The sequence below is a fragment of the Mauremys mutica genome, chromosome 5 (genome assembly GCF_020497125.1).
Source record: "Mauremys mutica isolate MM-2020 ecotype Southern chromosome 5, ASM2049712v1, whole genome shotgun sequence".
Classification (NCBI taxonomy): domain Eukaryota; kingdom Metazoa; phylum Chordata; order Testudines; family Geoemydidae; genus Mauremys; species Mauremys mutica.
In genome coordinates this window covers 82198035-82223297 of record NC_059076.1, presented here as the reverse complement: position 1 = coordinate 82223297, position 25263 = coordinate 82198035, and the positions used below count along the sequence as shown (strand labels likewise).

Genomic DNA, 25263 nt, shown 5'->3' with positions numbered 1-25263 from the left:
CTTGGAAGGCTGTTCCAGAACTTCACTCCTCCAATGGTTAGAAACCTTTGTCTAATTTCAAGTCTAAACTTCCTAGTGTCCAGTTTATATCCATTTGTTCTTGTGTCCACATTGTTACTAAGATTAAATAATTCCTCTCCCTCCCTAATATTAATCCCTCTGATATATTTATAAAGAGCAATCATATCCCCCCTCAACCTTCTTTTGGTTAGGCTAAACAAGCCAAGCTCTTTCAGTCTCCTTTCATAAGACAGGTTTTCCATTCCTCGGATCATCCTAGTAGCCTGTCTCTGAACCTGTTCCAGTTTGAATTCATCCTTCTTAAACATGGGAGACCAGAACTGCACACAGTATTCCAGATGAGGTCTCACCAGTGCCTTATATAATGGTACTAACACCTCCTTATCTTTGCTGGAAATTCCTCGCCTGATGCATCCTAAAACCGCATTAGCTTTTTTAACGGCCATATCACATTGGCGGTTCATAGTCATCCTGTGATCAACCAATACTCCGAGGTCCTTCTCCTCCTCTGCTACTTCCAACTGATGCGTCCCCAATTTATAACTAAAATTCTTGTTATTAATCCCTAAATGCATGACCTTGCACTTTTCACTATTAAATTTCATTCTATTACTATTACTCCAGTTTACAAGGTCATCCAGATCTTCCTGTATGATATCCCGGTCCTTCTCTGTGTTAGCAATACCTCCCAGCTTTGTGTCATCTGCAAACTTTATTAGCACATTCCCACTTTTTGTGCCAAGGTCAGTAATAAAAAGGTTAAATAAAATTGGTCCCAAAACTGATCCCTGAGGAACTCCACTAGTAACCTCCTTCCAGCCTGACAGTTCACCTTTCAGTATGACCCATTGTAGTCTCCCCTTTAACCAGTTCCTTATCCACCTTTCAATTTTCATATTTATCCCCATCTTTTCCAATTTAACTAATAATTCCCCATGTGGAACCGTGTCAAATGCCTTACTGAAATCGAGGTAAATTAGATCCACTGCATTTCCTTTGTCTAAAAAATCTGTTACTTTCTCAAAGAAGGAGATCAGGTTGGTTTGGCACGATCTACCTTTTGTGAAACCATGTTGTATTTTGTCCCAATTACCATTGACCTCAATGTCCTTAACTACCCTCTCCTTCAAAATTTTTTCCAAGACCTTGCATACTACAGATGTCAAACTAACAGGCCTATAGTTACTCAGATCACTTTTTTTCCTTTCTTAAAAATAGGAACTATGTTAGCAATTCTCCAGTCGTACGGTACAACCCCTGAGTTTACCGATTCATTAAAAATTCTTGCTAATGGACTTGCAATTTCATGTGCCAGTTCCTTTAATATTCTTGGATGAAGATTATCTGGGCCCTCTGATTTAGTCCCATTAAGCTGTGCGAGTTTGGCTTCTACCTCGGATGTGGTAATATCTACCTTCATATCCTCATTCCCAATTGTCATCCTTCCATTATCCCTAAGCTCCTCATTAGCCTCATTAAAGACTGAGGCAAAGTATTTGTTTAGATATTGGGCCATGCCTAGATTATCTTTAACCTCCACTCCATCCTCAGTGTTTAGCGGTCCCACTTCTTCTTTCTTTGTTTTCTTCTTATTTATATGACTATAGAACCTTTTACTATTGGTTTTAATTCCCTTTGCAAGGTCCAACTCTACATGGCTTTTAGCCTTTCTCACTTCATCCCTACATGTTCTGACCTCAATAAGGTAGCTTTCCTTGCTAATCCCGCCCATCTTCCACTCCCTGTAGGCTTTCTGCTTTTTCTTAATCACCTCTCTGAGATGCTTGCTCATCCAGCTTGGTCTACAACTCCTGCCTATGATTTTTTCCCCCTTTCTTGGGATGCAGGCTTCTGATAGTTTCTGCAACTTTGACTTGAAGTAATTCCAGGCCTCCTCTGCCTTTAGATCCACAAGTTCTTCAGTCCAATCCACTTGCCTAACTAATTTCCTTAATTCTTTAAAGTTAGCCCTTTTGAAATCAAAAACCCTAGTCCCAGATGTATTTTTGTTTATCCTTCCATCTAGTTTGAACTGAATTAACTCATGATCACTCGAACCAAGGTTGTCCCCTACAACCATTTCTTCTATGAGATCCTCACTACTCACCAAAACCAAATCTAAAATGGCATCCCCCCTCGTTGGCTCTTCAACTACTTGATGAAGAAATCCATCAGCTATCACATCCAGAAAAATCTGAGCCCTATTACTACTACTAGCACTTGTTGTCCAGTCTATATCTGGGAAGTTAAAGTCTCCCATGATCACACAATTCCCATTAGTGTTTACTTCATTAAAAACATTAAAGAGGTCTCTATCCATCTCCAAATCAGATCCCGGCGGTCTGTAGCACACCCCAAGCACTATCTCAGGGGAGGCTCTAGTAGCTTTCTTTCCCAATGTGATTTTTGCCCAGACAGACTCTGTCTTATCCATTCCATCCCTTCTTATTTCTTTACAGTTAACCTCATCATTGATATACAATGCTACTCCACCACCTTTGCCTTTATTTCTGTCTTTCCTAAACAGCACATAGCCTTCAATACCTGTACTCCAGTCATGACTACTATTCCACCATGTTTCTGTTATCCCTATAATATCCGGTTTCACTTCCTGTACCAGTAGCTCTAGTTCCTCCATTTTGTTTCCTAGGCTCCTCGCATTAGTGTACAGACAGCTTAATTTTTGCCGTTTGGCTTCACTGACATTCTTTATCTGGTTAGGCACAGACATTCTACCACCAGTATTACCTATTAGACTGGTATCTACACTACCCTTCCTCCTTATGTTCATTCTTCTGCTCATGGCTGTATCCTCTCTTACTTTGTTTTCTTCCCTCTCGGTGTTAAATTCTGGTGTGGAGATTACCTGGACATCTCCCAACCATCTCCCCCAAATTCCTAGTTTAAAGCTCTCTTAATCAGTTGGGCGAGCCTCCATCCTAGAAGTCTATTTCATCCGCATAGCCACCTCATTATCTACCTTCAGATCTTTCCTCAAAAGTCTCCTGTGATGTAATCGCTACAAAATACTTACTTGTCAACAGTTTGGCTGTTTGTGAACCGAGACCACAGCCTATCCACTGACCAATATTGTCTCATTCTTTCCTTGTACTCCCTCAGTCTGTCTGGATGCATCGGTTGTTTCTTTTCTTATACTTAGATTGTAAGCTTTTTGGGATGGGGAGCATCTTTTGCTCTCTATGTCTACAGTGCCTAGCACAATGGGGTCCTCATCCATGACTTGGGCTCCTAGGAAGTATGGGAATACTACAACTACTACTACTAAATGCTGACTCATTCCACAATATTAGATACCAAGTTCAACAAAGAGAGCCCATGGAAAAGACAAGAGCAATTAAAGAAAGAAAAACTCTACCCATGGCTACTTTCAGCTCTACTGTGGGAATATATATTCTACATATTCTGTGGCTGAGGAATGAATAGTGCCCATTGAATAGTGCCTCTGTTACCACTCATGAACATCAAATGCTGTTGATATCATACATACTCAAACATTTACTCACCCTTAGCTTTCGGCCAAACACATTGACTTTTCCCTGGGCTTGTTCTTTTCGGAATCTCCATTCTACTAAGTTCTGACCATTCTCTCCTGGAAGAGTCATGTTTCTTTTTGCTACTGTTGGATTGGCTGTGCCAGCTAAAACATGCGGTTCTGTTTGGTAGTGTGAATCCATGCCACTGGCATAGATAATTCTGAGGGAGCCATCATAGCCAATCTGGTAGCTGTTCCTTAACTGATCTGAAAATTAAACAAAGTATAAAAACTTACTTACATGAGTTAAAAATCTGGCTTTTTCATGCATTCACATATGCAACATAAGTACAGAGAGCCTTGACATTATATACTGACATTTATTTGACTAATACACGCAGGGTGAGATTTTTAAAAGTACCTACAGGCTACAGTTACACAGGGAACTTAGGCACAGCAATGCTCAGCACCCAGCTCGTAGGCCCTCTGCCACCCAGTGGTATTGACACCCCAGACTCTCCAGGCATTGTATGTGGAGAGTCAGGTGCTTAAGAAGGGGATTCACAGAAGCCAGCAAGCTGAACGGGGAGCCAGCTAAACTAGCCTCCACTGAAATGCAGAGAAAAAGGGAGAGGTTTAATGCCTAGATCCACAAAGAGACTTAAGCATCTAATAGGCTATGAGGAGGTGCTTCCTTCCAATTGGGATTTATAGCCATGAATCCTCTCCTGGAGTTTGCCACAGAGCACCTAATTCACAGAGACATGTTCTCCCCCATCTTATAGCCAATAGCCCAGTAGTGAGGGCACTCACCTGGGATGCGGGAGATGTGGGTTTAACTCCCCTCTCTGCCTTAGCTGGAGCTGGGACTTGAAGCCAGGTCTCCCATATTCCAGATAAATGCCCTAATTACCACACTATTGGGTATTCTGGGCAGCGCCTTCCTCAGTGTCTCCTTTTGAAGCTGTTCCAGTTGGTATAAATAATTAAATATTCATTGCAGCAGGGACTTGAACCTAACTCTCCCACATCCTGGGGAGTGCCCTAACCACTGAGCTATTGGATATTCTGGGATACTGTAGTGGGGTGGATGGCCCCACTCCCTGTGAGAGTGGGCTGCAGCAGGCCAGGGTGCCTGCGCAGACAGTGAGCCAATCAGAGAGGGGCTTATTGTGAGCCAATCAGGGCCCAGTTTGGAGACAGCCAATCAGGGCCAGGCTCAGGCATATATAAAGGCTGCCCAGGGCAGGAGTAGTCAGTCTGTCCCAGGTCTTTGACAGGGGAAGGTCAGTCTCCAAGGGAGGAGACTAGCACCGCAGACAGCGCAGTGCTGGCGAGGCTCGGGGAGGCTAGGGAGCTTGAACCCATAGCCTGCCAGGCTGCAGGCCCTGAAGGGAAGGGCCTAGTGGGTGCAAGGGGCCGTAGGGGAAGCGGCCCAGGGAAACAGACAGTGGAAGGGGAGAGAAGGACAGCGAGGCAGATGCCAGAGGGTCCCTGGGCCGGGACCAGAGTAGAGGGCGGGCCTGGGTACCCCCCTTCACCCCTTGCAGTGCACCCAGCCATTGGCCATAGGGAGCGGCCATCTTGCTACGCCAGATCCCTGACAAGAGGGATTAGACTCAAGGGCGACATAGTGACTGAGGTGCGGGACTGCTGATCACCAACCCCCGGAAGGGGGCGTAGCTGGACTAAGGGGCACTGCCGGAGGGCAGTGGCCTCGAAGAGGACACCGCCGAGCACGCAGCAACGCGGGTCCAGAGACAACAGAGGACAGAATGACGGACGGGGGCCTGAAGACAGGTGGATCACCAGCCTGCAGAGGGCGCGCCGAACGCTGGAACAGAGCTAATTCCCGGAGTCACCAGCAGGAGGCGCCGCAGGGGTGAGTACCGCCCTGTTACAGATACATTCTCACTTTTGCTCCCTCACTAATGGCTTTTGTGAGGGGTTAAGGATGCTCAGAGCACACCTACCAGATTGGGCCCACTGGCAAGGTGATAGATAGGAGAATGCCCCGTTTGAGAAGCCTGCTGGGGATTAGGCGTGAGTTAGTGCACCGAGCAGCTCAGCAATGACAGGACTTAAGCAGTTTTGCACATGCCCAACCAGCAGAAACTTAGGTGCCTAGGGGACTTTAGGCACCTATGGGGTTCGGTAGCAGCTGAGTAGTGGTTTTGCAAATGTCAGAGGTGCCTAAATATTGGACTTAGGTGCCCAAGTCCCTTTGAATCTAACCCTATGTGACTTAGAAGCACAAATCCATTTGACTTGCAATGGGACCTGTGCTCAAAGTCACTTAGACACTTTGGAAAAAAATCACACTTTCAAAGAGTAATTCTTTTAGACTGTCATAAAATATATTCTTTATTGTATCATTATATTTTACTGTATTTGCAAAATACTAAGTGCACTGTGATTGTTGCTAGAACATGCTGCTGTAGCTTCACATACTACCTTAAATCTCAGATCCAATGCCAAACCAATTTTTAACCAATTCTTTTCCCCCTCTCTGTGGTCTTTCATCATTGCTTATTGGCAGACTAGGTATCCTCTATGCCTGATCCCAAAGTTTGTTTCCAAAACCAAGAGCTTGTTGGTTAGATAATAGAGTAGAGTTAATTACATCCTTGTTTCTACTCCCTCCCTCTAAGGTCCTTGAACTGTAATATTTTCACTAACATCTGCTGTGCTAATGTACCCATTTAGGCAGCTGATCTGAATACATTATGCACTGAAAAAAAACAGTTTAGCAATTTAGTATCTGATTATAAGTACCTGTGGTTTTTGTTTTGTTTACAGTACCTTGAACCATGGTATAGAAAGAATCAACTGATGATAAGTTTGAAGTAATGCTGACATCTTCCTCTCTGCTAGATGATTCAATGTCCACTGTAATGGCCCTTTCCATTTCCCCATGAAGGTTAGTGACCACTCCAGTTGGAAACGTAACATTTGTGAGACGACCCTCACTGTCATAGCTAAAATAAAACACAGTGCAAAATAAAACAGTAAATAGCAAGAACAAATTGTTTTTACTTACAAGTAGAATAAACAGGAATATGAGCTGCTGATACTGTAAGGAATGTTTGCTTTGTGTGTGTGCTATATGCACAACGAAGAATTCAAACATACTTTGAAGTAGCACAAGGCTGTTTAACACACAAGAGCTTCAATGGTACTAGCAAGAGCAAACAGATGGATCTCCAGCTCTGCATATTCTTTGAAATGGAAGCAAAATCATGTTGCACATCTAATTTAATGTTTCAAAGAAAACATGCTTAGCAGTGTAATTCCTTAGCATTCTGCACTCACTTTCTATGATCAGAGTAGATTTATTTCACTGTTACATTTATATGAGGAGTCCCCACAATTTTTCATAGCTTGGACCATATCTTAAGAGAGATTGTCTCATGGGTCCATTTCCCCTGCCATCCACAATTATGCTTCATACCTGCCCCCTCCTGTTCCCGACTGCTTAACATCTCTTGTATTACTAAGAAAAGTAATATTAGAATATAGTCAATTTATTTGTAGCTCTCTTTTTGAAATTTAGCTGAACTGAGGATAGCCAGTGTAGGAGACTGGTGAGATGTTTGTGGTCCATGAACTACAATGAGAACAGCTGTATTCCATTAAATCATTTATATAATACTCTATTTTCCTGCTGCACATATATTTCTGTATAATACCTGTATATCTATTAAGCTTTAAATAGGTCTATAAAACATCTATAATGGAAATAAACATGTGATTTCTGAAATGTGCCTTTTCCCATTGTTATGTTAATTAGATGTCACTGTGTGACATGCATGGTACTGTAGACAGTTGAGGAATGACATGGAGAAAACAAAAATATAATGCAAGTTAAAAGAGCATTTTCCCAAAATATTTAGTTATGGTTTTTCCATCAGAAATAGGTATTTAATAAGAATTCTAGGTCTCAGTAGTTGCCTTAGTTGCTGGCAGAGCAGATTTTAATGGAAAAGTAGCAGCCAATCTCTATGAAGTATCAGAGAGGTAGCCGTGTTAGTCTGGTTCTGTAAAAGCAGCAAAGAATGCTGTGGCACCTTATAGACTAACAGACGTTTTGCAGCATGAGCTTTCGTGGGTGAATACCCACTTCGTCGGATGCATCAAGGTTCAGGATCACTCAGAAGAGAGATGGAATGAATGTTCCATGCCATCTTGATGACAAGAGTAAGACCAAGTTAGAGCTGCATATGGGTTTTATGTTTTACACTTAACTTTTCCTATAGATGTGAGTAAAGTTGCACTTTCCCCCTAACTGATCATAAATACTGTGTTACTGAATTATTTTAAGATATGTCAATGCCTCAACAGTGGCTCTCCCAAAGCATTAAGTAGGCAACACGGGTTACCCACAGTGATTTCAACCCTTCAAATTCACATCAATCAGAGTGGTAGAACTGCAACAGCTTTCAACACACCACAGGAGGATGTTTATGGCCCTCTCATATTACTGCAAACACCAAATACATTCTGTTTCTATAGTGTGTCCTGTCTTTCTCATGCTGGTCTCAGATCTCTCTCTACCATTCTCTCAAATATCCCTCAATTCAAGAGACATCATACACTTTACACCCAAAGAACCTACAGTGCGTGCGCACACACACACACACACACACACACACAAAGTGTTCTCTCAGAAAGGCAGAAGTCATGGAATTGAAGTAACAGAAAAGGCTCTCTACTTTGAGGGAATGATTTCCACATCATTTTAAACCATCAACTTAAAATCAATTTGCTTGCATATTTCCTTTATCTCTCATAAATACCACATGGGATACTGTAATGGAAAGAGATTAGGGTAAAAATAATTCTCTAGTTGTTCAGTTTGGTTGCTTTTGGATTTGACAGCACTTTGTATATATCAATTTCATCCTTTCTCTGCAGTCCATTTCCCCTATTTGTGTAGGATTTTCACAACAGGAGAGAGAAAAACTTTTTAAAAATAAGAAACTGTGGTTGCTATTCCCAAAGTAATCAAGAGGTGGCCTCATGTTTTACAATTAACTATATTTCAATTTGACAAGATTTCTTCAAGTTTCCAATATAAATATATCTCTCATTTTGGGTCTTCTTCACATATTCTGTCTTACCTTTTGGACTTGGCAGGTTGAGCGATATTGTACTTATGCAAAAAATTGAACCAAACATACCAACATTTCTTTCACTTCAATTCAAATGACATTTGTCCCACCTTCAATCTCTTCCTTCAGAGCCATATACTTAATTTTCTTTCTTGCAAATCTTCCCTCTCTGTCTCCCATGGGAATGTAAATACGCCAATTAACGTCTCTTTCTAGGTTCTGCTTTATAGCACAATGTTTTAGGGGAGTGTTTGAAATTATCTTGCTGGGAATTATTTATTAACATTCTTTGACTGCTGTAGCCAAAGAAAAGAGCTCATTTCAAATAACTCTCACTGAAACTACAGCAACATAGTTAAGATCACTCATTAGAGGGACCTCTGTGCCTACAGAATCACAATACAATATGTAATACTTGATCATAACTCTGCGTATAACATTCCAAGTGTAAAGCAGTGATAGTTCACATTTCATCTCTGTAAGGTTGTGCCTATGGCTGACATGGAGTCCATGGGTCCGAACATTCTGTTCTCATTTTTTCTAGCATCTAGGGAGAGGTAATAAGGTGAAAATAAGAAGGCTCCCTTAAAACCTGCCAAGTTTTACTCGGCTGGAGAGAGTCTCAGACTGTCCTTTCTGCATCCCCATGGGTGCAGGGAGTGAACATTGTTTTCCCTCCAATTCTCACTCCTGGCTACTAGTGGTGACTCTTGGGACTGCTGGACAGGTACTCAAGCCTTCCTCCTCTTTTCTTAATGCTCCCATCACTGGCTTCATCGCCTCTGCTGTGCCTCTTAGTGCAGCACAGTGGATCACAGTGGGAAGGGGGAATGAGAAAGCAGTCATGAACAGCTGTGTTGGGGCCTAATATTTGCTGAGTCTCCTGATTGTGTACTGTAGCAGCATATCCCAATTCCATGTCTTCCCACATAGGTAACACTCTACTCTATAGTTCTCTTGTGCCAGGATCTGATTGTAGGTGACAATGTTTGGAGGAAAGACAGATTCTGGGTTGCCTAAATTGGGGGCAGGCAAACTGCATGAGAGAGGTCATAAAAATGCAGGGAAGGGAAAGGATTGATGGGAGTGTGGGCCAGTGAAGATAGTGGAGAAGACGACCATTGGAGAGGCTGAGGTTAAACAACTTAGTGAAAGGAAAAGAGTCACAACAGAAATTGGAACTCAAGAGAGACAAAGAGAGGCAAGGCTGCCCAGAGGATTCAGAGGGCCTGGGGTCTTCAGTGGCGGGTCTTGGGGCGGAAGGACCCCCTGCCACCGAATTGCTGCCGAAGACTCGGAGCAGAAGAAGCTGCGGGGGCCCGGGCCTCGCGAGAGTTTTCCGGGGCCCCCGGAGCGAGTGAAGGACCCCACTCCAGGGCCCCTGAAAAACTCTCATGGGGGCTCCTGTGGAGCCCGGGGCAAATTGCCCCACTTGCCCGCCCCCTCTGGGCAGCCCTGAAGAGAGGTGAGAAAACAATGAAGGTAAAAACAGGGGAAGGACAATGTGGTAGCTAATGCCTGGGACATGGAATCAAGAAATGTGGATTGTATTCTCAATTCACCCTACTCGCTTTCTGCGTAAACTTGGGCAGGTCACTTTCCTTCTCGGTGGCTCAGTTCCCCCAACTATAATCTAGGGGTAACAATACTTCCCTCTCTCACAGATAAATGAAAGGTGTTTATATTATGTGCCAAGAATTATCATTAATATATCAGTTTTAGATTGGGAGACAGGCTGAATCAGAAAAAGCTCACTCATTTCATGTGTTCAGATACTTGACACGTCATTTAAAAAGGTACTTGGAACTTGAAAGCTACAACTGCCTGATACAGGCATGCTGGTTTAGGAAATGCTGAGCAAACTCATAGGTAGTATGGGAAAAGAAAAGAAAGAAAGATTTTCCATTCCCTTGTAATCAGGAACAGAAAGTAAGGCGGGAAAGAATGAGCTATGGATGCATTGACTTTCAAAGCCAGAATGTGAGGAGATAGATGGGAAACTCTTACCTCTCCCAGCAACAATGGGGGAACTTGCTCTTTCTCAACAACCTGGAAAGTTAGTAGGGGTGGGGGAAAAACAGAGGGGAGGTGCTCTTTATTCTCAGAAAGAAGGAAAGCAAGCCAAAGATGCAGAGAGGATACTCCTCCCTTTCAGCAACCAGGGGAAAGGAGTGGGTGAGAAATACTGAGGGGGCTGCTTCGTCACTGAATATAACAACCTCACAGCACAACCCTCACAATTCAATATTAACACACTATACAGTGATTACTTTCTGGCTCTCTCTGATCTCATTCAATGAGAAAGCAGCTCTGTTAGTTTTCATAGGCTGAATACCCAACTCCTATGCCACTCCAAAACATCTAGCCTGCTTGATGATTTAGCTCCAATCACTCTTCCCAACATTCCCGCTTTCTTCACTTCTGTTACCATCTTTCATTTCCGCGATTTATTCACTACACAGCAAAAATCTCTTCTCCCCGTGTCCAATCTGCATTTTCATGATTTCTCAAATACTCCATTTGCCTTCGACTCTGCTTTTTCTGTAGTTTACCATAAATTCAATTTCATGCTGGATTGTAATATGGGCCCCTCATTTTGTATCACAGCATATGAGTACACACTGTAGCAGTATTTTATTAAACATGATCTCTTCCACAAATAATGTGAAATGTGACTACTTCCTTATCAGGGCGCTAGACATGGCTACGTCACTCTAGGCATCATCTTGGGCATTCCTAGGTTATTTTTCATTTTTTAAATTATATCCAATATTGTTACAATTTGTTGGTGAGTTCAGGTATTTTTCTCATCCAAACTTGTCAGTTTTAGTCCAAGAATTTTGTTTTACCTGCCCAGTGGTCTAACACTGAAATTACCCTTGAAGACATTGGATCTAAGGCTAGACGGCAATCTCCCTCTCTTTGGCTGGTCAGAGCTTCTTTGATTTCTGCATGCCCACCCACAAACGCACATACTACTACTACTCCAGGCCTTTCTGATGTTCCTCATGCACTCCAGGTTCTACAACAAAGCCACTCAGCCAACCTCTCAAATTTCTCTTGAGGATGGGAAACATGGTGAACTTTTCAAGGAAAAAAAAATTAAGCTCACTCACCAGTCTACAGAGCCTCTCTCAAATTCTCTCAACTCTATTCCACTCACCTTAACAAAATCACCTCATATGGTCAATGACCACAAAAGGCAAGAGGTGAGACTAAACTAATAACGCCATCGGTAGAACTGGCCCGGAGAGTCAGACTCCTTGGCCTACTTAAGATCATCTGCTGCTGCCAGCTAGGTTTCTTTTCCACAATGACAGACTCTCAGTGGTAATGATTACTATCTTCTCAGACTCTTGACCTTGTGATCTCTAACTGCTGGAATGCTCTCTTCTGATGTCCATCTTCTTCAGTTTTAATTGCATCCCTTCCCATACCATTTTCGATTCTAGCCTATACAGGACATTTTCTTCACTCTTTCATTTTCCAATGTAGTAACTTCTAGGAAAACCTTGTTGCAGGAGGAAATGTCCCATGCTTAGTTGCACAACATAACTTTCACCTGTGCCTTATATGGCATATATCTCAGTTCAGAGGAGATTTACCTTGGTCGCAACTGTCACAATTTTATACAGTAAATTATTTCAATTTAAAATATGGAGCCATAGAACTGAACTTTATAGTAAAGCTTTCTGTAAAACCTGATGTCAGGGTATGGCCAATATTGTTTTTCAAAGTGCCTCTATATAACACATGCTTGCAGAATTTCTCCCTTAACAAAATGATTGCAACAATGAAGAAAAATAATTATGGAACTTACTAACATGTCAGTTTCAAAGTGAAAAGACACTGCTTCTGGAACATCTCAGATAATAAGATGTGCAATTCAAATACACTTATGTATTTGTTGCCTTGCTTTAACATTATTTGACAGAGTATCTGAGAAATGAGGCATGAACATTTTTCATATTATAGCTATGTATAAATTGGGTGGTAGGATGAACAGTACTATTAATATATTCAGTGAACATACATTAGAAATATCTTCAATGCATCTCTCTACTTATTGTGAGTGAACAGAAAATTCACAAAACCTTTGCAGATTGCTTCTATTTTGTCAATAAAGAGGTCTGCATATCAAAGTACTCTGCACATGTTTCTAGTGGCAAACTACATCAAGTGAGAGCATGAAGAAAAGGTTCAAAGCTCATCTTTAATAAGTACAAAATACTGTCATTCTGTATGTCTATCATCATTTTGATATATATTGAAAATCTATTATAATGTGGCAATAAAATGTTTCATTCAGCTTGTTGAGGCCATTAAGCTCACATTTACACTGATAGAAAGTAGGATCTGTAATGCAAAAAAGAAAATACAGGGAAATGAGCCTGTAAGACAGGGGTTCTCAAACTGGGGATTGTGACCCCTCAGGAGGTCGTGAGGTTACTACGTGGGAGCTGCCAGCCTCCACCTCAAACGCCACATTGCCTCCAGCATGTATAATGGTGTTAAATATAGTAAAAAGTGTTTTTAATTTATAAGGGGGGGGGTCGCACTCAGAGGCTTGCTGTGTGAAAGGGGTCACCAGTACAAAAGCTTGAGAACCACTGCTTTAAGATATACCAGTTTATAACAATGTTCTTTTAATTATATTTAACCTCAAAGAAAAAAATGTCCTGAATTTTACCCCCCAAAATCTTGAGTGGAGTAAAAACAATCTGCCAGTCACAGGTCCAAGACTACCATAAACTGAGACTAGACAAAGTGATCATGGTTAAATTAGGGCTGTCAAATGATTAAAAAAATTAATCGCGATTAATCATGAGATTAAAAAATTTAATCGCAGTTTTAATTGCACTAACAATCAATAATAGAATACCGATTTAAATTATTATGAACATTTTTGGATTTTTTCTACATTTTCAAATATATTGATTTCAATTACAACACCATTCTAGACAAAGGATCTAGTTCATGCCTCTAGTGCTTCTGCACATAGTGTTTTCCTGAAAACGCAGTATAATTAAGATAACCAGAATTTTTGTTGGGCTAATGCTACTGTTGTTGAAGTGCTATGGAAAGGAGCAGTAGGGTAAAGCCCTTCCTTGTTGTACATATTCTTAGCTCTCCGACTATTATGTATCTACCTTCAGTGTCACTTCTACACACTTGCCCTATTTGAACCCTTTCATTACTGACAAATAATCTGTGTGTTTTGACAGTGTAAATCCTGGAGTACAATCATTCAAATGAATGAACTTTTAGGATATACCTTGTGAGCCTAATTCTTTTTTATATTAAAGCTCATTTACACAGTCAGAGTGGTGTAAAGGGTGCCAGGGTAAATGAGAATTAGTCTTGGTAGTCTGGATAGACTTTCTGGTTACTCTAAAGTAGTGTCACTTTATTTTGAAAGATGGGGGCCCTATTAAAACAGTTTAAGGGGTGACTGATAACTTCAGTACAGTATTAAAGTTTATAAAATTGAATTCTATGTTTACAGAAAGTTTAGCAAAATGAAGAAAAATTAAATTCCAATAATTTTACTACTCGGTCAGTATTAAATACTCAAACAAAGTGAGGAGTCCAAGTATGGATAAAGAAGTTCTGCCAATCTCTACTTTTTTAGATGACTCAATTAAAAAAATTCCTAAACTTTTTAAATGAAAGTCACTCTGATGCAGAAGGTCCTCTGCTTCTGCTGTTTATTCTCATGAAGTCACAAGCTTGTTTTCGTGACATCATAACTTCCATAGATACCAGTAGGAAGGATGATAACTTTGTTTACATCTCATCTTCCAGTTTAAGTGAAAGCTTTCCTAATATTTATTACTTTTAGGAAAATTCTTTTATATTTCCTCATGCTATCTTCCCCTGAACTGGCCTCATTTCTACCTCAGAAGTGGCTGCGTTTCAGTGATGCCGTATACAAATAATTTGTAAAACATAATCAGAAACTTTGGGATGAAAGACACTATATCTTTCTAAATATGAGCTCAAACATTACAAAGGGAAACAATCAATATTCAACAACACACAATTGCCCCCAAAGGACAGTGGCCCCCATTCCGCTAGAGGCTGTGAACCCCTCCCCCAAACATGGCCCTTGCCCAAAACATCTTAAAATCTAACTTGAAAGAAGAAGCAACAAACGGACTGTGACAAACAAAAGGCGGGAAGAGAGGATAAAGCACATGATAAGATCATGCAGTTACACAGATTAACGTTTGTATGCATTGATGGTTTCAGATGGTTCAAAATCATCAGAAAGATTAAAAAAATAAAAGCAGTTATTCCCATCTGCCACACAATCTAGTCTACAATTATGGGCTGATTCCTTTGTAGGACACACAGCAGAGGGTCTTGGTGAGACTGAAGGAAGAGATGATAGCATCCTTAGCAATTAAGAGAAGGATTTCCATGCAGGGGAAGTGTGGAGGAAAGCACAGACATATTTATAGGAGAAATGGAAAAGCATATAGGCCTTATATCTGTGGCAGAGCCAGGGCCGGCTCCAGGCACCAGCTAAGGAAGCAGGTGCTTGGGGCGGCCAATACAAAGGGGCGGCACGTCCGGGTCTTCGGCGGGAATTTGGCGGCGTGTCCCTCCGTCCCTCTCTTCCTCTTTGAGCTGCTGCCAAAGTACCACCAAAGAGGAAGAGAGGGAGTGAAGGACCCATCGCCGAACTGCTGCCAAAGAATGGAACGGCTCATTTGAGCTGCCCCGAAGTGCCGCCAATTGCTTTAAAAAAATTTTTTTTTTTACCGCTTGGGGTGGCAGAAAAGCTGGAGCCGGCCCTGGGCAGAGCTCAGGGAATGTAGGTGAAATGACAAGAGACATGAGTGGATAAGTTGGGAGATACATCGTATGAAGGGCCTTTAAGGTAAGGACATGATAGGAGGAGCCTATACAGGAGAGATGGGCTCCACCTAAACCAAAGTGGAACCAGACTGCTGGCACTAAACATTAAAAAGGTTGTAGAGGAGTTTTTAAACTAGGAGATGGGGGAAAGCCGACTGCTGCAGAGGAGCGTGTGGATCGGACACTGACTTCTCTTAGGGGAGAGTCTGATGATAGAGAATCTCCAGGTTATAGTCAGGAGCAGAGGACTGAGAAGTATAATGTAAGGGCCGGATCAGATGATAAACAGTCACATAAAAAAGAATCTGGCACATCAGAAAAAGGCAGGCTAATAAACAGGGACAAGTTTTTAAAGTGCTTGTACACAAATGCCAGAAGTCTAAATAATAAGATGGGTGAACTAGAGTGCCTTGTGATAAAGGAGGATATAGATATAATAGGCATCACAGAAACCTGGTGGACTGAGAGCAATCAATGGGACACAATCATTCCGGGGTACAAAATATATCGGAAGGACAGAACAGGCCGTGCAGGGGGAGGAGTGGGACTATATGTGAAAGAAAGTGTAGATTCAAATGAAGTAAAAATCCTAAGCGAATCCACATGTTCCATAGAGTCTCTATGGATAGAAATTTCATGCTCTAGTAAAAATATAACATTAGGGATCTATTATCGACCACCTGACCAGGACAGTAATAGTGATGATGAAATGCTAAGGGAAATTAGAGAGGCTATCATAATTAAGAACCCAATAATAGTGGGGGATTTCAATTATCCCCATATTGACTGGGAACATTTCACTTCAGGACGAAATGCAGAGATAAAATTTCTTGATACTTTAAATGACTGCTTCATGGAGCAGCTGGTACGGGAACCCACAAGGGGAGAGGCAACTCTAGATTTAATCCTGAGTGGAGCGCAGGAGCTGTTCCAAGAGGTAACTATAGCAGGACCGCTTGGAAATAGTGACCATAATACAATAGCATTCAACATCCCTGTGGTGGGAAGAACACCTCAACTGCCCAACACTGTGGCATTTAATTTCAAAAGGGGGAACTATACAAAAATGAGGGGGTTAGTTAGACAAAAGTTAAAAGGTACAGTGACTAAAGTGAAATCCCTGTAAGTTGCGTGGGCCCTTTTTAAAGACACCATAATAGAGGCCCAACTTCAATGTATACCCCAAATTAAGAAAAACAGTAAAAGAACTAAAAAAGAGCCACCGGGGCTTAACAACCATGTAAAAGAAGCAGTGAGAGATAAAAAGACTTCCTTTAAAAAGTGGAAGTCAAATCCTAGTGAGGCAAATAGAAAGGAGCACAAACACTGCCAACTTAAGTGCAAGAGTGTAATAAGAAAAGCCAAAGAGGAGTTTGAAGAACGGCTAGCCAAAAACTCTAAAGGTAATAACAAAATGTTTTTTAAGTACATCAGAAGCAGGAAGCCTGCTAAACAACAAGTGGGGCCCCTTGATGATCAAAATAAAAAAGGAGCGCTTAAAGATGATAAAGTCATTGCGGAGAAACTAAATGGATTCTTTGCTTCAGTCTTCACGGCTGAGGATGTTAGGGAGATTCCCAAACCTGAGCTGGCTTTTGTAGGTGACAAATCTGAGGAACTGTCACAGATTGAAGTGTCACTAGAGGAGGTTTTGGAATTAATTAATAAACTCAACATTAACAAGTCACCGGGACCAGATGGCATTCACCCAAGAGTTCTGAAAGAACTCAAATGTGAAGTTGCGGAACTATTAACTAAGGTTTGTAACCCGTCCTTTAAATCGGCTTCGGTACCCAAAGACTGGAAGTTAGCTAATGTAACGCCAATATTTAAAAAGGGCTCTAGAGGTGATCCCGGCAATTACAGACCGGTAAGTCTAACGTCGGTACCGGGCAAATTAGTTGAAACAATAGTAAAAAATAAAATTGTCAGACACATAGAAAAACATAAACTCTTGAGCAATAGTCAACATGGTTTCTGTAAAGGGAAATCGTGTCTTACTAATCTATTAGAGTTCTTTGAAGGGGTCAACAAACATGTGGACAAGGGGGATCCGGTGGACATAGTGTACTTAGATTTCCTTTGACAAGAGGACCAAAGAGGAAGGGGGAAAATGTGGCTCTAAGATCTCTTTCCTTAGAAAGCCTTTGACAAGGTCCCTCACCAAAGGCTCTTACGTAAATTAAGCTGTCATGGGATAAAAGGGAAGGTCCTTTCATGGATCGAGAACTGGTTAAAGGACAGGGAACAAAGGGTAGGAATTAATGGTAAATTCTCAGAATGGAGAGGGGTAACTAGTGGTGTTCCCCAAGGGTCAGTCCTAGGACCAATCCTATTCAATTTATTCATAAATGATCTGGAGAAAGGGGTAAACAGTGAGGTGGCAAAGTTTGCAGATGATATTAAACTACTCAAGATAGTTAAGACCAAAGCAGATTGTGAAGAACTTCAAAAAGATCTCTCAAAACTAAGTGATTGGGCAACAAAATGGCAAATGAAATTTAATGTGGATAAATGTAAAGTAATGCACATTGGAAAAAATAACCCCAACTATACATACAACATGATGGGGGCTAATTTAGCTACAACGAGTCAGGAAAAAGATCTTGGCGTCATCGTGGATAGTTCTCTAAAGATGTCCACGCAGTGTGCAGAGGCGGTCAAAAAAGCAAACAGGATGTTAGGAATCATTAAAAAGGGGATAGAGAATAAGACTGAGAATATATTATTGCCCTTATATAAATCCATGGTATGCCCACATCTCGAATACTGTGTACAGATGTGGTCTCCTCACCTCAAAAAAGATATTCTAGCACTAGAAAAAGTTCAGAAAAGGGCAACTAAAATGATTAGGGGTTTAGAGAGGGTCCCATACGAGGAAAGATTAAAGAGGCTAGGACTCTTCAGCTTGGAAAAGAGAAGACTAAGGGGGGACATGATAGAGGTATATAAAATCATGAGTGATGTTGAGAAAGTGGATAAGGAAAAGTTATTTACTTATTCCCATAATACAAGAACTAGGGGTCACCAAATGAAATTAATAGGCAACAGGTTTAAAACAAATAAAAGGAAGTTCTTCTTCACGCAGCGCACAGTCAACTTGTGGAACTCCTTACCTGAGGAGGTTGTGAAGGCTAGGACTATAACAATGTTTAAAAGGGGACTGGATAAATTCATGGTGGCTAAGTCCATAAATGGCTATTAGCCAGGATGGGTAAGAATGGTGTCCCTAGCCTCTGTTCGTCAGAGGATGGAGATGGATGGCAGGAGAGAGATCACTTGATCATTGCCTGTTAGGTTCACTCCCTCTGGAGCACCTGGCATTGGCCACTGTCGGTAGACAGATACTGGGCTAGATGGACCTTTGGTCTGACCCGGTACGGCCTTTCTTATGTTCTTATGAAGCTGGAATCTGGTGTAGTTGAAAACAGTGCACTTTTTATTCTGGGCCTGCTCCTGGATTCACTGAAGTCAAAGGGAATTTTTAATTGAATTGAATGTGCATTGGATCAGACCCTCTGTTAGAAGGGTATATTTTTTCATATCAAAGTGAGATCTGGAATAGATTTTAACTGATTTATATGGGAGGCAAAAAATGAAAACATCTTCTGGTTGCATTGTAAGAATAGATATTATGGGAATGACTATGCAAAGGAGATGAGATCATTTTAATATGGGAGTGACTGAGCTAATGGCATTGCTAAGCCTCTGATCTTGCTGGGAGTGAACGAGATACTTTCAGAAGCCTGAGGAAAGATAGGTAGAGCTGGGTATTTATGCAGTTAATAAAAGTGCTATTGCTTTTTTGTCAACTAACCTGACTCCTGAGTGCTTTTCTAAACATTACAGACACCATCTCCTGATTTTCTTGATGGAAACCAAGGCACCTCTCACTTTCCCCTGCATGGAAGCTTTATAATATTGCTGATCATTGTTGCCATTGTGATATTATTACCTATTTGATGGTATCTCATTTCTATTTTTATTACTTAACTTACCTTTAAAGACCAACATTATATAAAGTAATCTTCCAAGGACTGAAAAATGAAGAAAAAAGGTAAAAGTACATGAACTAAGATACACTGTTTGTACCTTGCTACCACGGACATGAGGTTCTCTGTAAATATCTAGGGAGCGAGATAAAGTTTTTATTTCAGAGTTTTCACGTTGATGCCTAGAGCACTGGTAATAGGATGCTATTTAGCATGTTTACTTTTGTTCTCTAAGCAGGCATATTATGAAATAGTAAGAGGATTTTGTTGTTCATTATGTTCCAGAATTGTAGTTTTTAATATTTTGTTTTATTACATTTATGAGACTGTAATATTATGCTATTTTTATATTATGGAGAGTTGCAAGGTCACAGCCTGTTTTCACAGCAAAAAGAATTTAAATTTTTAAACCTTTAGGAAGAAAGTTAAGAATCTGTGCATTTTTACAATTTATCTACAGTAGAAATGTAAACATACAATTAGAGCAAGCTGCACAATTATCGTTGAGAGTCTCAAAAATAATAAGTTGGATTCAACATTGTTAAATAATAGTTGTATATTGCATCAACTGTGCATTAGCAATATAAAAAGAAAGTTTCTGCCCTAAAGAACTTAGGCTGGATCTACTGCCTTCACGCACACAGTGAATGTACATCAGCCAGAGTTTTTCGCTGAAGAATTTCCTTTGCATAGGGCAAATCTTTGGCTAGTGGGAAGCAGGTGGAGGTGGTTCCCTCATGTCAGCTTTGCCACACAGTGCTGATGCGTCCCTCACTAGAGTTTTACCACTTGGCATAAGGGCAAGGTGGCACATCAGGGGCAGCGAGAGGAGGTGGTATAATGGACTGAAGCTCCACTATACCCCATCCTTGGCTGGCATAAGAGCTTCTGCCAGGAGCAGAAGTTAATGCTGCCCCCACTGCCATGGTTGGGTAGAGTAGGTCCAGGGAACCATGACTGTCAGCCTGCACATTGCACTGCACTTTTTAGAGGGATTTGGAGGAAAAATGTGTGTAGGGGATTCTGAGCTGAGTCAAGGAGAAGGTTTAAGGTGACTGAGATACCATGGAAGGAGTGCCAGAGAAGACAGCTGGAGGAGATGAAGAACGAAGCAGATACAAAGATACAAGTTGTTAGCTCGAGCTCACTAATGGGGAAAAAGACAGGCCAAGAAGCGGTCAGGAGCCAGGTTGTATAGACAAGACTTTGATATAGGAGAAGGCAAGAAAGGAATTTGAAAAGGGACTGAACACAGTCAATATAGTAAGCATGGTGAATGATTTTTTGCCCATCACATTTTGAACTCATTGATGGGGGAAGAGATGGGTGGGTGGGAGGAGATAGGAATAGTTGGAGCAAGAGATACTCAGGGCCTGAACAAACATGTTGGTGGTAGGAACACAGGGTGAATAGGCTTTGAGATGATGTAACTGCAAGATGTTTTAGAAGTAATGAAAAACATGGAGTAATACAAGGCAGAAACAGACAAGGCATATTTGATCATCTGTAGTCCAACCTCCTGCCAGTGCAGTAGATGTGTAGTATATTTTCTAATGCTAGGCTGATTCAGAGCAGCAGAGCCAAAGCATTCTCTGTGTGTGTAGCCTTTAATGGCTACTACCCAGCTATTATGGATATAGCAGAACAAATAACTCAAACCAGTATAGTACAACGGGCCAAATCCTTCGTGGATTATTCTTTACATCCGGTCGGCAACCAGAATTTCTATTCAGTGGGATATTATGACATTAAAAAAAATTAATTCCAAATCAGAATGAAAAGCTGAAATTTCTTACAAAATGAAAAATTCTGAAAAACCTGTACTTGGAACCACTGAAACGTTTTGTTTGGATGATATCTATTTTTGTTTGTTTTCATAACATAGAAATGTTTCTTTTATAAGGTGGAAACATAATTTCAATAATGTCAGATTTTACCTTCTCTAAACTAAATCATCCAACATTATTGAAACAAAATGATTCACCATTATCACTGTCAAAAAATTTATTGCAATCAATACATTCCCGCCGAATGTTTATAATTCAACAAAACTGCATTTTTGATGGAAAATGGTTCTGTCAATCTTTTTTTAATCAGATGATCGACTCCTGTAGGCAATTCCAGTGTCTATAATGAGACGACTTGTGCTAATATGGGAAGCAGCATATGGCCCAAAATATTGTTTTACAATATTTCCACTTCAGCCTTAATCAGGAAGTGTATAAAAGGAGTAAAATGGAAACATTTTCTTTACTTCTGAAATGTAATCTCTTCACCGTTGCTGCATTTCACTGGAATGTTGGTGCCTGGTATGTGGGGCAGCTAAGTCACTCAGTTCAGGGCCTGTACCCTCCTCTGACTCATACAGCACTGAGCGAACTGCCAGCAGTCAACACATTATTAATTTTAATAATAACCACAATAGGTAAAGCATGATGCTGAGCAGTCAAGCAGGTAAAAGGGACTTTTTTTTACTTGGAACGCCATATAAAAATTAACTTCAGAATTCACATTCTGCAAGATGTTAAAACTTTTCTAAATTCTCTGGAATACGTGTTCACTTAACAAGGGGGGCAGAATAAACTTATAGCAACATCCCTGCTGCTAATGTCACTCTTCTTGATTTCCATCCCCAGCTCCTTGGTGAAAAGACAAATGAGCTCAGGGCACAGAATGCCCAGGGAGAAGCAGGATGTCAGGAGATACAAGTAGGGATTAGGAAGAAAGGTACCATGGGGAGTGAAAAAGTCAGGCAACCAAATGTGCCTTTGAGAACTGATGGGGGAATTTGGAAAGGGGGAGGAGGATCAGAGAGCAGGTCAAAAATGTGACAAAATACTGCAGGAGGAGTAGGTTTGGGGGCCAAATGGATGTGGAAAAGAAGGAAAAGCAGTGAGAGGACTGCAGGGGGGGATGCACCTGGGATCTGGAGCAGATCTGTGTCTGCTTGATGCTACCCATCCCTGAAAGAAAAGAGGAAAGAACATAGAAAGGAATTAGATATACAAGCAGGAAATATGCATGCTTAGCCTTAGTAAGTGCTCCCTTCTACGGGCAAAGTAACACTAGACAGGGTTAAAAAGAGCTCTTTTCCTTGGTGTTTAAGCTCTAGGGAGCTAGTGTTTTGAAATCCAAATATCCAGATGTTATTGCCTCATAAACAATTCTTCAGGTTTGAGTATTTTCTTCTCTGAGACTATCCTGAGATCAGCCAGGCTGTAGTTTAATGTACTAAAATGTTTAGCTACTGGCTGAAACAATTTTTCAGGAATCACATTAAACCTGTGATTGAAGGCAAAAGGCCTGTAAATTGATCCTAGTTTTAACTAAGAATTCGTTGTTGGAATTAATTCATGGTTAATGACATAGATGGTAAAAAATTTTCTGTAGATAAGAGAAAGTAGAAGGTTAAAATTTTAGATTAGCACAGGGAATGTACATCCTTTTTACATCCTCCAGGAGAGTAAAAATGACCACAAATTGATTTAAAGCAGCTAACACCAACAACCAGATAGCACTAAGATATGTAGATACTAAATGGAGAGATTAGACAAAATATGCAGAATTCTAATGTTTATTTATTTTAAAATGTCTACCAGGACTTTTTTTTTTTTTTTAACACTTAAGACAAAGGGTCTTATAGAGCTGCTTGGCACAGGACCAAAGAGGAAGGGGGAAAATGTGGCTCTAAGATCTCTTTCCATTCCCCTGATCCTGAGCCCAGGCTAAGGATTGCTCTAAATTATCCCTTAGGGACCATACTACTAGCACACATCACTAGAGTGTAAGGTGGTCCAGCCACACCTCGTTCTGGCCCTGACACACCTACTGTTTTTCCCTCTTGAGACTTAAAACAAACAAACAAAAAAAATCACACACAAGCTCTTAGTACCACTCCAATTACTCAAATTTACAACATGAAACGTCAACCACCTCACCCCTTCTACCAAGTAGCAGCTTTAAATACAGACAACATCCCAAATGCACCGTACAGTACTTCAATCTCCCCTAACTCTCCTTGAAGGCCAGGTAAAACAAATTAACTTTGCAGCATGCTCTGAAAGACAGCAAGTCTGGAATATTTTAGCTCAGGGCCATTCCAGAGAAGTGGGTTCCTTACTGTTATTTCAAGGGAGATGGGGCATCAGTGCCTCAGCAGACTGTAACCATGGCAGTGTATCACTATTCCAGAAGATGGCATACAGCCAACTATCTTGGCTTTACGCCATGCCGGGATTCTCCTATGCCAAAGGAATCCCTAGCAGTTCCATTAGGGCAGCTTTACAGCTACTTTGTGTTTCCCGAGGAGCGCAAAGCAGACTGATTGAAGGGGGAAGAGCAAGGATCTGGTCTAATGATTTTCAGAGAATAACTTTACTGCAGTTAGAAAACTGATGATGGTATGATGTTACGCCATCATATCAACCTTGTGCACGTTTGAAATTGGAAATAAGTTCTGCTTTTGAGGACCTGCCAGCAGCCCTACTTTTAATTGTTTATATGGCAGGATTCTGTCAACCTCAAAGAAATTTAGTTAAATCTAAAAGTCAGCTGCATTTGCAATAGCTGAGGGTTACCATAATGCTTGGGCCCTTTACAGAATGAAGCTTTAAGCATGTGGTCAATTTACTTGAACGCAAATTACAGTGAGTTTCTGGAATAATTAATGCTCTTGAGACTCAAACATTCAATTAATAGAGAGTTTTGAAACTAAATCTTTTTCAGCTTGGGAGGTCTGACTGGCCAATTCTAGCACTTTGGGACATTCCATGAAGGACTTTTGGTTCCTTACACCAATAAATGGATTACATGGATTAATTTCAGGGTTTTCAAAATTGTGACATATAATATGGATAATCTTTTTCATTTCAGCATTTCAAAATCTTCAGTTCAGATAAAGATATTATTCATTTCACATACCTGTGCTAGCTTACCATGTGTGAGAGAACACAGCAGAGTGGAAACTGTTTGTACAAAAATGATGCAATACATACTGATCTGCTACAGAGAATCTCATTCAAAAATGATCATGTAAAAAAAAAAGTTAGAAAAATAATTCAAAGAAACAGCCACGATTAAAAAAAGTTCAGATTAAGCAAGATGGTTTATAACAATAGGAAATGGACCATGCTGACCTTTAGCATGGCTGTTATCTTTGCATGGCTGAATATATACATTATTCTATGGATGATTTCTTACTCTTTTTTCATGTGAAATGATTTGTATCAGAAGATCATTTCCTCATTTTTTTTGCTTTAGCAAACTGTTAAGAATCAAGAATTACAATAATGGATCATAACTGAAGTTACTGTACATTTAATAAAAAAGTACAACTTTAAGAGTTAAACTACCAACCTTTGAAACATAAAGCAGACATTTTATCCACTAGGCTATAATAATTAACAGCACAAGAATTCAGAAGTACCATTTTACAATAAAAACATAAGTTATGAAGCAAATAACTGGTAGGCAATCTAATATAGCGCTATGGAATTCAAACATAGTTTGTTCACAAACTGATACCTAAATCTGTGTGCCTGCAACATCACATGCTAATGAGGATTAATTGGCTGTGTTTTGCTTAAGAAAAGTGGAAAAGAGAGAATAGAAACAAATTTCCTGCATTTTAGCTATGTACTTGTTCATAAAAGGGCACTTTTTAAAACGGCCTTTTTGCATGTTATGTTAGAGAGATTTAGTCTGTGGAAAATCCTGAAAAGAATCAAGTCCTACTGCTTAGTGTTGTCAGGGCAACCAGCCAGATCATCCAGGGCAAAATTTT

The 25263-nt window shown here is 40.6% G+C and overlaps 1 protein-coding gene across 1 annotated transcript in view; it reads right to left on the bottom strand.

Moving 5' to 3' along the window:
* TENM3 (teneurin transmembrane protein 3) overlaps window positions 1–25263 on the bottom strand; it is a 1686859-nt gene that overhangs the window by 21823 nt on the left and 1639773 nt on the right. The window contains exons 33-34 of the mRNA XM_045017713.1: window positions 6317–6492; window positions 3546–3781 (exon numbers count right to left, since the gene is read on the bottom strand). Of these exons, the coding sequence (XP_044873648.1) occupies window positions 3546–3781; window positions 6317–6492 (412 nt within the window). The remainder of the gene's footprint in view (window positions 1–3545; window positions 3782–6316; window positions 6493–25263) is intronic.